General features: G+C 42.0%; 1 protein-coding gene across 1 annotated transcript; it reads left to right on the top strand.

Annotated features, from left to right (window-relative positions):
* Nucleotides 1-293: 293 nt before the first annotated feature.
* Nucleotides 294-13,113, top strand: LOC149313123 (alcohol dehydrogenase class-3). Its single transcript, XM_089526083.1, has 9 exons — nucleotides 294-438; nucleotides 3,791-3,892; nucleotides 4,488-4,629; nucleotides 6,459-6,546; nucleotides 9,021-9,240; nucleotides 9,996-10,256; nucleotides 10,794-10,929; nucleotides 11,249-11,387; nucleotides 12,739-13,113. The coding sequence occupies exons 1-9, from the start codon at nucleotides 427-429 to the stop codon at nucleotides 12,761-12,763; spliced, it is 1,125 nt and encodes a 374-aa protein (XP_089382209.1). The 5' UTR covers nucleotides 294-426; the 3' UTR covers nucleotides 12,764-13,113.
* Nucleotides 13,114-13,977: the final 864 nt, after the last annotated feature.

Genomic DNA, 13,977 nt, shown 5'->3' on the forward strand with positions numbered 1-13,977 from the left:
TTTGTACAGATGTTAAAATATTTCAATATATATATATATATATATATATATAATTATTTTAACATATATACAAACAGTGTTACACATGCCCCCTTCCCCCTGGCTTGTTAGAACTGAGAATGAATGAATGAATATATTCCCCCTTTCTTCTTTCAGAGCAGTTTTCTGGCCTTCCTTTGTTTTGGACTTCATATCCCAGAAGGCCCAACCAACGTGGCCAACAGCCATGAATTATGGGAGCTGTAGTCCAAAGCATTTGGAGGAGGCCCAAAGCTTGGGAACCACTATGGCTGCCCAGAAGGCGGGGAAGACAATCGAGCTCCCTCCCTTTTCCAGGCCCAGCCCCCTTAGAAAGCATTGGAGGCGGAGGGGAATCAATTTAGGCCGGGGATTCTGAGGAGGAAAAGGCCTGGAAGAGCGTTGCAGATGGCGAGCGGGGTAGGAAGCCTTGGGAGCCTTAGGGAACGCAAAGGCAGGGCTTGCCCTCTTCTGGAGGCATCTCTTGCTGTGTGTCTTCAAGCCACTTCTGACTTATGGCACACAAGTCTGGGCAGACGTTGTGGGGGGAGTTTGGGAGGGGGGTTGCCTTTGCCTCCCTCTGAGGCTGAGAGAGTGTGACTGGCCCAAGGTCACCCTCCCCAAGGGCTTTCCATGGTCTCCAGTCTTTTAATCCAATGCTCAAACCACTAAAGGGAAGCCTAGACTCAAATCTTTAGAAGAAGGTTTGCCATTGCTTCCTTCTGAGGCTGAGAGAGTGTGACTGGTCCAAGGGGCTTTCCATGGCCTCCAGAGTCTTAATCCAAACCACTAAAGGGAAGCTATCATGGGGTTTTCTTGGCATGGCTGCTTCAGAGGAGGCTTTGCCATGGCTTCCTTCTGAGGCTGAGAGAGTGTGACTTGCCCAAGGGGGATTTCCATTTTTGAGTGAGGATTCGAACCCTGGTCTCCAGGGCCTTAATCCAACACTCAAGCCACAAAGGCGAACCTAATTATGGGGTTTTCTTGGCAATAGTTTTTTCCCAGGGGAGGTTTTGCCATGGCCCTCTTCTGAGGCTGAGAGAGTGTGACTTGCCTAATGTAAACCAGGGGATTTTCATGGCTGAGCTGGGATTTGAACCCTGGTCTTAATCCAACACTCAGACCCTTAATTCAAAGGTATTGCAGGGTTTTCTCGGCAAGATTGGTTCAGAAGAGGTTTTGTCATGGCTTTCCTCTGAGGCTGAGAGAATGTGACTTGCCCAGGATCACCCAGTGGGTTTCCATGGCTGAGCGGGGATTCGAACCTCGGTCTCCAGAGACTTCATACAATGCTCAGGCCACTAATGCAAAGCTACCATGGGGGTTTCTTGGCAAGGTTGGTTCAGAGGAAGTTTTGTCATGGCTTTCGTCTAAGGCTGAGAGAGTATGGCTTGTCCATGGAGTTTCCTCGGCTGAGGGGGGATTTGAACCCTGATCTCCCAGTGTCCTAGTCCAGCACTCAAACTACTGCACCATACTGGGTCTTGCTAGGCCACATCTACACTGTAGAAATGATGCGCTTTGTCACCATTTTTAAGTGTTGCGGCTCCAGCCTTTGGAGTCCTAAGCGATGTAATTTTGCAAGGTCTTTCTGGTTTTCTCCACCTAAGAGTGCTTAGTGCTTCACCAAACTATAGATCCCAGGATTTTATGGGAAGGAGCATTGGCGATTCAAGGGGTGTCAAACCCAATGGGGATTGTATTGCTCTCCCAATGTGGCCGGACTCCTTCTCCCAGCATTCTTTACTGTCAGGGCTGCTAAGACTTACACTCTAACATCATCTGGAGCAAATACAGTAACATCCAAAACCTTTATGGGAGCCAACCAAAATGCACAATATACAAGTTGCAAGCTTTCAAAGGTTACACACCCAAAATTACAGATGCATTGCTTGAAAACATCCTTCAGTAAACATGCTATAAAACTGTATTACAGTAGAAATTCCACATAATATATCAGGTTCTGACTTGTTCCTCTTATAATATCAGGCTTTTTAGAGCATTTTTCAAAGACTTTTATGCATAATATGTAAATCATTTGCTCGTATCTACTCCATATGCTCCTTCAACACTCATCAGCTCAGTATAAAGGTAAGGGAAATAAAAAGAAAGTAAATATTTTACCTGGCATCAGGCCTTTTTGAACCTTGTTCCCTTTAGTAATGAACTAGCTTTGGGGAGTGAACTTTTTCTTCAACTGCTTTTCCCCCATCTCATTTTTTTTTTCATATCATTATAACAATGGCTGCATCCACACTGCATCCCTGGCTCAGCACTATGGAATTCTGGGAATCATAGAATCATAGACTTGGAAGAGACCACAAGGGCCATCCAGTCCAACCTCCTGCCATGCAGGAAATCCAATCAAAGCATCCCCAATAGATGGCCATCTAACCTCTGCTTAAAGACCTCCAATGAAGGAGACTCCACTACACTCCGAGGGAGTGTGTTCCACTGTCGAACAGCCCTTACTCTCAGGAAGTTCTTCCTAATGTTGAGGTGGAATCTCTTTTCCTGGAGCTTGCATCCATTGTTTGGGTTCTGTTCTCTGGAGCAGCAGAAAACAAGCTTGCTCCCTCCTCAATATGACATCCCTTTAAATATTTAAACAGGGCTTTCATATCACCTCTTAACCTTCTCTTCTCCAGGCTAAACATCCCCAGCTCCCTGAGTCGTTCCTCATAGGACATGGTTTCAAGACCCTTCACCATTTCAGTCACCCTCCTCTGGACATGCTCCAGTTTCTCAATGTCCTTTTTGAATTGTGGTGCCCAGAACTGGACACAATATTCCAGGTGGGGCCTGACCAGAGCAGAATATAGTGGCACTATTACTTCCCTTGATCTTGACACTATACTTTTATTGATGCAGCCTAAAATCGCATTGGCCTTTTTAGCTGCCTCATCGCACTGTTGACTCATGTTCAACTTGTGGTCTACTTGGACTCCCAGATCACTTTCACATGTAGTTTCATTCAGCCAGGTGTCACCCATCCTATATCTGTGCATTTAATTTTTCCGCCCTAAGTGCAGTACCTTGCATTTCTCTGTGTTGAATTTCATTTTGTTAGCTTTGGCCCAGCTTTCTAGTCTGTTCATGTCATTTTGAATTTTGATCCTGTCCTCTGGGGTATTAGCTATTCCTCCTAATTTGGTGTCATCTGCAGATTTTATAAGTATGCCCCCAATTTTGTCCTCCAAGCCATTGATAAAGATATTGAATAGCACTGGGCCCAGGACACAACCCTGTGGGACTCCACTCGTCACTTCTCTCCAGGATGAAAAGGAGCCATTGTTGAACACTCTTTGGGTTCAGCCGGTCAACAAATTACAAATCCATTTAACTTGGAAATTTGTTTTTTGTTTTTTCCAAATACTTTGCCCAAGGGAGATTGGCATGCTAATATTTCTGCAATGTGTTTTGGACCATAGTGGCAGTGGGATCACAGTGTAATAAGGCACAGAAAGACACACAATATAACTGGCCATAAACATTCAAAGAGTTGTGTAAAATGCTACAGGTCTTTCAAGCTGCAACTGTTAGTCTTGAGGTGTCAGTGCAATGCATTCTCCTTTCCAAAAAGTTCCCTTGGAATAAGACACTTTTCTGAGGAAAATTATTTTATTACAGATACAGTTGTGAAGGCCTGTATATCTCTGTTTATACCTCTGCTAATGGACTGGAATTTGTAAATGAAAGCCAATTCAGCAATTTCTCTTTCCAATCACCAAACAGATTAACATGCCTCTCTCTTGTAAAATGTCTTCCTTAGGTTATCAAATGTAAGGCAGCTGTTGCCTGGGAGGCTGGAAAGCCTCTGTCCATTGAGGAGGTAGAGGTTGCACCAGCAAAAGCCCATGAAGTTCGTGTCAAGGTAATTAAACAAAGTGTTGTTTTGTTTTGTTTGTAATTGAAACAAGTGTATGGAGCTGGGAGGTGGAATCCACTGTCATCATTATTGCTGGCTGCCAGAACTAGACACAGACCACTGGAAATGTTTTCTCGACTAGTTCATACTTTATAGTTCTTCTTTTTAGCTGATGAACTGTAAAAATTCAATAGTAAATATAATTATATTCATGCATGCATTATCATTGTAATGTTCTATGTCTGTGTGATGCAGATTTCGTGGTGCCCTAGGTGGTGCAGTGGTTAAATGCCTGTACTGCAGCCACTCACTCAAAACCATAAGGTTGCGAGTTCAAGACCAGCAAAAGGGCTCAAGCTTGACTCAGGCTTGCATCCTTCCGAGGTGGCTAAAATGAGTACCCAGATTGTTGGGGGCAAATTAGCTTACAGTTGTAAACCGCTTAGACACTGCTTAGGCGATATGAAGTGGTATATAAATGAAGCTTGTTTGTGGTGCTGAAGAACGTGAACTAAGATTCTATGAGCTCTGTAGTCTTTAAAATATAGAGTCAGTTGAATGGTCTGTAGGTTAATTCAGCTTGTTCTTCATGATTTCATAGATCATTGCTACTGCTGTGTGCCATACTGATGCTTACACTCTGAGTGGTGCTGATCCAGAAGGGACTTTCCCTGTCATCCTGGGTCATGAGGGAGCAGGCATTGTAGAAAGTGTCGGGGAAGGAGTGACTAAATTTAAACCAGGTGAGGAAATTCTGCAGAGTCAAAATTTATAGCGTGATTGCCATATTTACCTTTTGCAGCATGCCCTAATCTTAAGCTGGAGACTGCTATAGGATTCTTTGTTGTCTCTGAAAAATTAATGTTGGAATCTCAAGAGAAATCTACTCTAACCTCTTGTTAATGCAGGAATCTATAACTAAAGCACCCTGACAGGTGTCTTTCCGACCTCTGATTAAAAATCTCATATAGAAGATAGTTCATTATCTTTTGAGGTAACCCATTCCATTTTAAAATGACTCTTACCATTGGGGAGTTCTTCCCAGTGATTAGTGAAAATCGCTTCTCAGTCCATTTTCCATATAATGGCTCTTTAGACATTTCATCAAACTTTTTTTCTTGCTTACTGCAAATCTGATGAAATGAGTACTGAAAGAGCCCTTCTGTAGGTGTTCCTCATATTACAAAGGGTTGTCATTTGTCACAAAATTTATTTGTTGGTTGTTTGACTCTTTTCTCAGCCAATATTGATTCATCGATACACCCTGTTTCAAAATGGTAAGCTGAATACTTAACACACTCACTGATGTGTTATCAAGGAGCACTGAGTAGGCAGAGGTCTCCTGTGTATAGTATGGACATCTTTTGAAAATGTGACATGGAGCTGCAGTACCGAATAACTTTCATGTAAGGCTTGAAAAGGGGACTGGTGAATAATTATTGCATTGTTTTACTGAGAAAAGAGGAATGCCAGCAAATTGCTACAATATTAGTCCAACATGCTTCCAGTACAAAATGTGATGTTGTAGGGTGCTTTTTCCGATATGAAAAGCCAAGAGTGTATCCTTGAGTATCTGGACCACATATACTTCTGTGACAATCGCTTAGGTATTAATTCAGTGATTGTATTCACTCTGAGGAGTTGAAAGATGCAGTCAGCCTGCTGCTCGATTAGGAGATCTAGTTGTCCATTCCAAAGCTTGGAAAACTAACCTTTTTGGATTACAACTCCCAATATCTCCCAAATGGTCTGGCAAGTAGATTCTGGGAGTTACAAAGAAAAAAGTTAACTTATCAAAACTTGGGTCCACCTTTTTATTTGAAGACTTCCATGCTGAATTGTTCACAGGCCCTGGGTAATTGTTTCTCTTATTGAACTGTTCTTGCCATTAAAATGGTTCGTTCAGTGTGTGTAACCCAGAACTCTTACTTTCCTGTAACTTAATCCCATTTAGATTGGTTCCTGCCCTGTGGAGCAACAGAGATCAAGCAAAGCTGGAAAACATTACCTTTTTTAAACTGCAGGTCCCAGAATCTTGGGTATTGTCTGCTTTCGACACTACTGCAATCTAGTAATGTAATAGGCTGCACCTGTCTAAGCCTTTTCACACTAAACAATTATAGCGTCATGATTCCACTTCAGTTGTCGTGGCAACATCCTGCGGAATCCCAGGGTTTATAGTTTGTTGAGGCACTAGAACCCTGTGACTGAGAATTCTAAATACCCCTCCCTAAACTGCAAATCCCAGACTTCTGTAGGATGTTGCCATGATACTTAAAGTGGAATCACAGAGCTGTAATTCTGTAGTATGAAAGGACCCTTCCATTTATGCACAGCTGCTGAAGGTACAGGAATACTCACTGTTCGTGGTTTGGTAACTTTGAATTTGTGGCATCAAATGTGCCGTGAATTTGTAAGTGGCTTGACAGATAATTATGAGGGGGCACAGGAATGCTATTTCATCATGTACTTTGTTAGCATTCCACATTGTTATGCAATGTCTCACTTAATAACCATTTGGTTAGTTAGTTGCAAAACCAAGCAAACCAAACCAACTGTTTGTGTTTTCCAGGAGACACAGTTATTCCTCTGTATATCCCTCAGTGTGGAGAATGCAAGTTTTGTTTAAATCCTAAAACAAATCTCTGCCAGAAAATAAGGTTTGTGCTCTTCTCTTGTGTTCCTCCCTCTCCTTTCCCCCCTCTTTTGTTGTACAAAGCAAGGATTGTTTGTGAATACAACAGCTCAGTGTTGGACACAGCTAGCAGGAAGCACTGATCAAGGACCCTAATGGCCCAGAAAAATTTGTCCCTGAGTTCTTTAGGTACTGCAGAAAGCCTAGTCTTTTCCAATCTGATTCTTTTCCAAATATGCTGGACTGTCACTAAACCATAGTGGTTGCTTGCTGCAGCTTTTCTATTTGTGGGGTAATTCTTCCCTCTTCCCATGTGGGAACATTCAAACCTGCTTTTCCTCGCCTGCAGCCTTTTGCAGTAAATCCAAATTCTAAAACAAAGACAATATTCTAGAGTTACACAACACAAATGTGCCCTTCCACTGATGGACTGTGTGCAGAGCCAGGGTGGGCAACATGTGGCCCTTAGTTTAATTTTGAAAGCTCTCTCTAAGCCAGGGGCATGGCGACAATTTTGCTACATTTTTGGCCCTTTAGTGCTTTAGATCGAAGAGAGGCCTTTTTAAATCAGAAAATCAGTAAATGAGAACTGGCACATGTCCTGTTGTAAAAAGGGCCTCTCCTGGTCCTAAAGTTGAAAAACATGGTGAAGTGCTCCCCACACCCTAGAGGGCAATTGGAGGCCTAAACATGCCAAATTGTTTTTATAGAAGGGTACAGCCTAATACTTCAAAGGCCAGGGGACTTCCTCCTTTTCCAGGGCATGTCCTGCATTTCATCATTTTGTCCAGGAGGAATTCCAAAATGTCCTCCATTTTGAGCATGACTAAGAAGCATGAATTTATATTTATTTATATCAGTGTTTACAGCTTTTATTTTGTATTGTCCTACATTTTTCTTGAATGTCCTACATTTTGCAGTGTCTTATCTTCCTTTGCAGTTATGACATCTGGTCACCCTGCCCAAAGGCCCCAGATCCCTTCTGATCTTGGAAGCTAAGTAGGGCGAGCCCTGGTTAGTACTTGCATGGTAGACCACCAACAAATAGCAGGTGTTGTAGGCTACAAGTTAGAAAAGGGAACTGGCAAAAACATATTTTAATTTTCCTTGCCTAAGAAAACCCTATGAAATACATGGGGACACCATAAACCGACAGGTGACTTGAAGGCACACACATACACACACAGCCCACACACAGGATTTTGGGGGGAGTAGTCTTATACCAGTGGTTTATACCACTACAGTACAGATGGTGAACAGTCCTATACAGTGGTCCCTCTATATTTGCTGGGGTTAGGGGCAAAGGACCCCCATGAATGTGGAAAAACCGCAAATAAAAAAAAAACACTGTTCTTTTTACCTAAGAGAACATCTCTCTAGGAATCTCCAGGTCCTCCAGTGCAACTCTGTAGTCAACCTGTCAGAAGTTGATCATTGAATCATGGTGGAGAACATAGAGGTGTTTTGTAGCCTAGAGAGGTGTTTTCTTTAGGAACTTGTAGGTTCTCCAGCACAACTCTATAGACAACTTCTGGCAGAGTTGCACTGGAAAACCTAGAGATTCCTAGAGATAACATATTAGTCAAAACTGCAAATAATCAAATCTGCAAAAGTCAAAGCTGCAAATGTGAAGGGCCAACTGTATACCAGTTTATTTCAGGCTGCCTGAAGTGTCAGACCCAGTATGCCAGGGACTACTTCTATTTGTGTCTTTGGGCTACAGTTGTTTCTTTCTTTCCTGAAAACTCTTCAGGGACCAGCAGCTGATGGTTTGTAAATTAGCATCAGTCCATGGACCACCTTTCTGAACTGCAGTGCAAAGGTGATCAGTTGTTGTAGCTGTCTTCATTATTGCTGGTTCAGTATTTTATCCAGTAACCATTTGTTTTTTGTTTTTTATTTTAACATTTTTTCATCCTGTGTCTAATGCAATTGTAATTTTGTCACCAGTGCATGACTGATACATTGTTTTGTCAGAATGTTTTGTAATGGACAAATAATCTTTTATTGAGTTGCAGTGTTATATATAATAATGTATTTGTGGCAACTCCTATCCTTCTTTGTAAAAAAAAGCATCCTGGAGTTTTCCTTGAAACATCACCCAGCATAACATTTAGCTTACGTGTGCAAGTTCAGTGAATCTAAGGTTGCTTGCAGAAGAGGTTTCTGTTGAGTGGTCACCCTATCCAATTCTCACAATTTTAGTCAGTGCAAGAAATATTGGCAACGTGGAACCATGTTTTTCAATTTCTTTCCCACCACAGTAAATCAAGTAAGGAGGGAAAGACAAAATAGTTATACAGCTGTGTCTTGAACAGTAACCCTACAAGGAGCAGAGAAAGTAACTTTTTCTGGGATTCTGGGAATTGTAGTCCCAAAAATATCTTTTCCAAGTTCTAAGTCTTAAGAGACTTCCATCTTGGTGCACTCTTAAGGTGTATTTTGTGCAACTAACTTTTTATAATATGTAAATAACTTTTTTAAACTTTTGCTTTGAAGAGTCACCCAAGGGAAGGGAGTGATGCCAGATGGGACTAGTCGCTTCACATGCAAAGGAAAGCAAGTTCTACACTTCATGGGGACAAGCACTTTCTCAGAGTACACTGTTGTTACTGACATCTCTCTGGCTAAAATTGATGCTTCAGCTCCCTTGGACAAAGTCTGTTTGTTGGGCTGTGGAGTTTCTACAGGCTATGGAGCAGCACTGAACACTGCCAAGGTAGGGGGCTGGATTTCCTGTTGAGTTTTCTTTCACTCCAGTACATTTTGACCCATAGAACCATGGTGTTTTAAGAGTGTAAAGAAGTTTATCTTTATGGTCTAAAACTCCCAGAATCTGCCATTTGAGGGGTTCTGGGATTTGTAGTCCAAAAGACAGCTTTTTCCAAACTAGGTTTGCACTAGTTTCCATAATCCCTTACTATTGTCCCAACTGACTAGAGCATTGGAAGCTGAAGACTAAAACAACTGAAGGGCCCAAGAGCCCTTTGTCTTGTTTAAGCCAAAATGTAATTACTGGAATGTAATTGAGAATGGGCTGATTAATTAATTTCATCATAAAGGCAAAACTATATATACATAGTTGTTTATTTTTTTACCCAAGTCATTTTTTTTAAATGGCAGAGCAGTTGTTGGAGAACTGACCAATTTTGTGCTTAAAGCACAATTGCAGGACAGAAGACAGGGCTGGAAACATTCAGGGGTCTTGATCCCTTTGGTCTTCTTCTGCTTTTTTAAATCCTTTATCTGCCTCTACTTGTTGCATTTGCTTATGAATATGTACACATTAAGAGAAACAGGGGACTATGACAACATGGTATCAAAGGCAGGAACTTATGGTGTTAATTCTGAAAGTTAACTGAGCAGCGCACTGCAAGATCTCTTACTTATCAGAACATACTGTGGTGTTATCTTTTAGCCTGTATTTCTGCTCTTTCCTTGTTCCTTCAATCAAATTGCCATTTTTGTTTTCAGGTGGAACCAGGCTCTACCTGTGCCGTCTTTGGCTTGGGTGGAGTTGGGCTAGCAGTCATCATGGGCTGTAAAGTGGCAGGTGCATCCCGAATCATTGGTGTTGACCTCAACAAAGACAAGTTTGCAAAAGCAAAGGAATTTGGGGCAACAGAATGCATCAGCCCTGAGGACTTCAAGAAGCCTATTCAGGAGGCCCTGGTTGAGATGACAGATGGAGGAGTAGATTACTCATTTGAATGCATTGGCAATGTCGGTGTCATGGTTAGTGTGTTTTTGTGCATACATTCATTGCTGTTGTAAGGATCTGTACTGTAGAACTGTTTATGGAATAAATGTTAATAAATCCCGCAGCCAGGGGCCAGTCAGACGCTGGCTGTGGGATTCTCAGAGCTATAGTCCAATAAAGAAATTTTTCAAAGTCCTACTGGGCACATGAAGAATGCACAGAGCTGTTCCAGCTAGGCCTTTAACTGGCTGTGAACTGTTCCAAAAATGGATTGTCGATTAAGCATAAAAATGTCTCTTCAACCTAGATCAAAATAGGCTGTATACTGGGCTCCTTCACAGAGCACTGCATTGTACCAAGTCTGATTCACCTAATTTTAATATTGTACTATTTAAGATTGACAAGTAGCCCTTTTCCATTGCTTGCAACCTGCCCCTCCTTATGGGAGATGCCAAAGATCAAACCTGGGATCTTTTATTTAAACCATATGCTGTGCCACTAATCTATTACCTCATCCTTCTGTTTCACTTCTTTCCATTATTTCTCTCTCCCTCCCCCAAAATGTCTTACAGAGAGCTGCCTTGGAAGCATGTCACAAAGGCTGGGGTGTTAGTGTGATTGTAGGGGTTGCAGCTGCTGGCCAGGAAATTGCCACCCGTCCATTCCAGCTGGTCACTGGCCGAACATGGAAAGGGACTGCCTTTGGAGGTATAGATTCGTTCACACAAGTGTCTTAAATGTGTCAATTATTTGAGGAGAGGGGGTGAGTAGTTTGTATTTTAGCATAGAAAGCCCGCAATGTCTGCTACAGTTATTGAGACCTGCCCTCCCAAAAGAATAACTTGTATTTTGTTTTCCTTCAGGCTTGCAGATAGAGAACTTCCTTGCATGTTCCTTCCCACTGAATTCTTATGAGATACTGCTACAAAACTATTTATATTACTTCATTATTCTGTTTGATTTCACTGTTATTTCACCATCCTCTAACATTATGCAACTGAAAACAACTATTTTAATTTTCTCTCAGGTTGGAAGAGTGTAGAAAGTGTTCCAAAGTTGGTAACTGAATACATGTCGAAAAAGATAAAAGTAGATGAATTTGTGACTCATACCCTGCCTTTTGAAAAAATTAATGAGGCCTTTGAACTCATGCATGCTGGAAAAAGGTATGCATCTCTCTGCTGTTTGTTCATAGATTTTGTTAGTTTCCAACTTACAGCTGTCATGGGACTTTCAGAGGCTGAGATTGTGCATCTCACCAAAGGTCACCCAGTGGGTTTCTATGGCCATATAAGGAATTGAATCCTGATCTCTAGAGTCATAGCCCAACCACAACACTGGCTCTCCTATATGCATGCATCTACTCGTCCATAATCCCCATTGAGTTCCATGGGAATTTTTGTTGTGTGCCTTCAGATTTTTCCAACTTATGGCAACCCTAAGGCTAAACTATCATGGGGTTTTCTTGGCAAGTTTCTTCAGAGGAGGACTGCCATTGCCATCCTCTGAGGCTGAGAGACTGTGACTTCACATGGCTGAGTTGGGATTTGAATCCTGTTCTCCAGTCATAGCCCAGCGCTCAAACCACTATGCCACATTGGCTTTCCTTGGGAATTTACATTTAGCTAAATATGAGAGTGCAGCTGAGCTCAGCCCTTCTTTAGCAGGGCTGCTGGTAATGGTGTTGAATGTATGGTGGTTTCATGCCAGTAGGACAGATGGTGAGGTAGTCTTTTTTTGGCTGTTCCTTACCACTCTGTCGGGTTCCCCCTACTCCTTGTGTTGGTTTCAGAGGCAGGGGAAATCAGCTGTAGCACTGATGTGTTTTTGTGGGGGCATGCTCAAGGAAGCCTCACCAGATGTCCTTTTTGCTGTTTGAGCATCATTGCTATAGTACAGTGGAACCCTTTGGCTATTCAGGACTAGATCTCCCCCAGTCTTAATCATGGGCTGTGTTGGCTGTGGCTTTAATAGAGTTGAAGCCCAAAATATCTGGAGAACCACACATTCCCCATGCAGTTGCTACATCCTGTGGCCCATGCAATGCCTTCCCATGGACCAAAGTGTCATGCTGCCTTAATCATCTTAATCAAAGATTTGACATCTTTGGGAGGCAAAAGAGATGCAGTGTATTAGAATAAATAATTGAGAATTGTTATCAAAACTATTTTTTAAAGTCCTTTTTATCCTATCTTTTCTCAGTAGAATTCAGTCTAGCAGGTTGTTTCTAACTTATGGCAACCCTAAGGCAAATCTATCATGGGGCTTTCTTGGCAAGATTATTCAGAGGGGATTGAGGCTGAGAGAATATGACTTATCTAAGGTCACTCAGCAGGTTTCCACAACTGAGTGGGGATTCAAACTGTCTCCAGAGGTATAGTCTAATGCTCAAACCATAACACTACATCGGCTCTTGGCTTAAACTCTGGTTTTCTCTTAATTGTCTTAAGAAATACAGCCATATATTAAGTTTTATAATACAAATTAAACTCAGAGTCTTTTTCTTTCCGTTTCTAGCATCCGAAGTGTTCTAAAGTTTTAAGAAGCTGGAAGAAGGAACTCTTCTTACTGTAGCAGTACATCAGTTATGCAGTATGAGTAGGAAACCCAAGTCTAAAGAAGTTCTTCAGTTAGAATTAAACTGACCTGTTCCAACAATGTAGATTAAAAATAAATACTGATCTCCACACTGGAATAGCAGACACCAGGAGCTGATTTTGAATAGATATAGTATCTTATCTGTTTCCTATGTTACTGTATCACTAAGTGCTAGGAACCCAACTGTACACTGAACGCATTTAAGATCAATGTTGCTGCCTTTTCTTCTTAAATACCTTGCAGCGAAAAAAACTGTTTGGCAAAAAGAATCATGATTAAAGCCTAATTTTCCTATATGGGTGCAGAATTGCAGTTTTTCTTCCTTCCTTCCTTCCTTCCTTCCTTCCTTCCTTCTTTCCTTCCTTCCCTGAATCCAGTTCATGGTTGTATGCATTACAGGGGTATGGTGTGGGATTCTCACATGCCTTGACTAATCCATTAGTCGATACCATAGAAAACATAAAGGAGGGGTAGGAAACTGCAGAGTGTACATCCCATAATCCTTCATTGTGTATGCTGCAAGGGAGGAAGAAGTTGTACACCAAAATATGTGACGGGCTACAAATTGTCTAAATATTGACACACAGGAACAGGAGGAAAGGCTGTTCCCATTTTGCAGCTGAGTGGCCTAAGTCAATGGTGAGATTAGGTACTGCCTGGATTGAAAGCACTAACTGCTCTCTACTGTACTGCAGCACTTGAGTTGTGGCTGGATGTTGGTACGCTACATGAATGTACCAGTCCATTACACGGGCATAGTGCACGATCATCTGGGTTGTGCAGTCATTGCAAAGGAAAGGAAACAATTTATTGTGATTATCGCTGTCAGCACTGAGCAGCATATTTCTCCCATGTCAGCCTTTGGAAGGGAAGCTGAAAGTGCTCTGGGAAGGATTTACCTATCACTTTTCACTCCTACCATTTGGCACCCAACAAGATCTCAGCCTGTATTTGTTTATAAAAAAACAAACATGGTTTTCTGTGTTTATGTACTGAGCCAATACATGGGGTCTGTATGTTTGAAAAGGGCCAACAGACAAGCCTTGCACTGTAGTATTTTCTGTCTCCCGAGGGAACAGCAATGTAAACAGATACATTGACACTTTCCATTGAGACTCTGCTTCCATTCCCACTGGAAATCTGCCTGCTTGCAGAGAC

This window comes from Sceloporus occidentalis, unplaced genomic scaffold (assembly GCF_023333645.1).
Source record: "Sceloporus occidentalis isolate IW3139 unplaced genomic scaffold, rSceOcc1.0.p SCAF_5, whole genome shotgun sequence".
NCBI classification, from domain to species: Eukaryota; Metazoa; Chordata; class Lepidosauria; order Squamata; family Phrynosomatidae; genus Sceloporus; species Sceloporus occidentalis.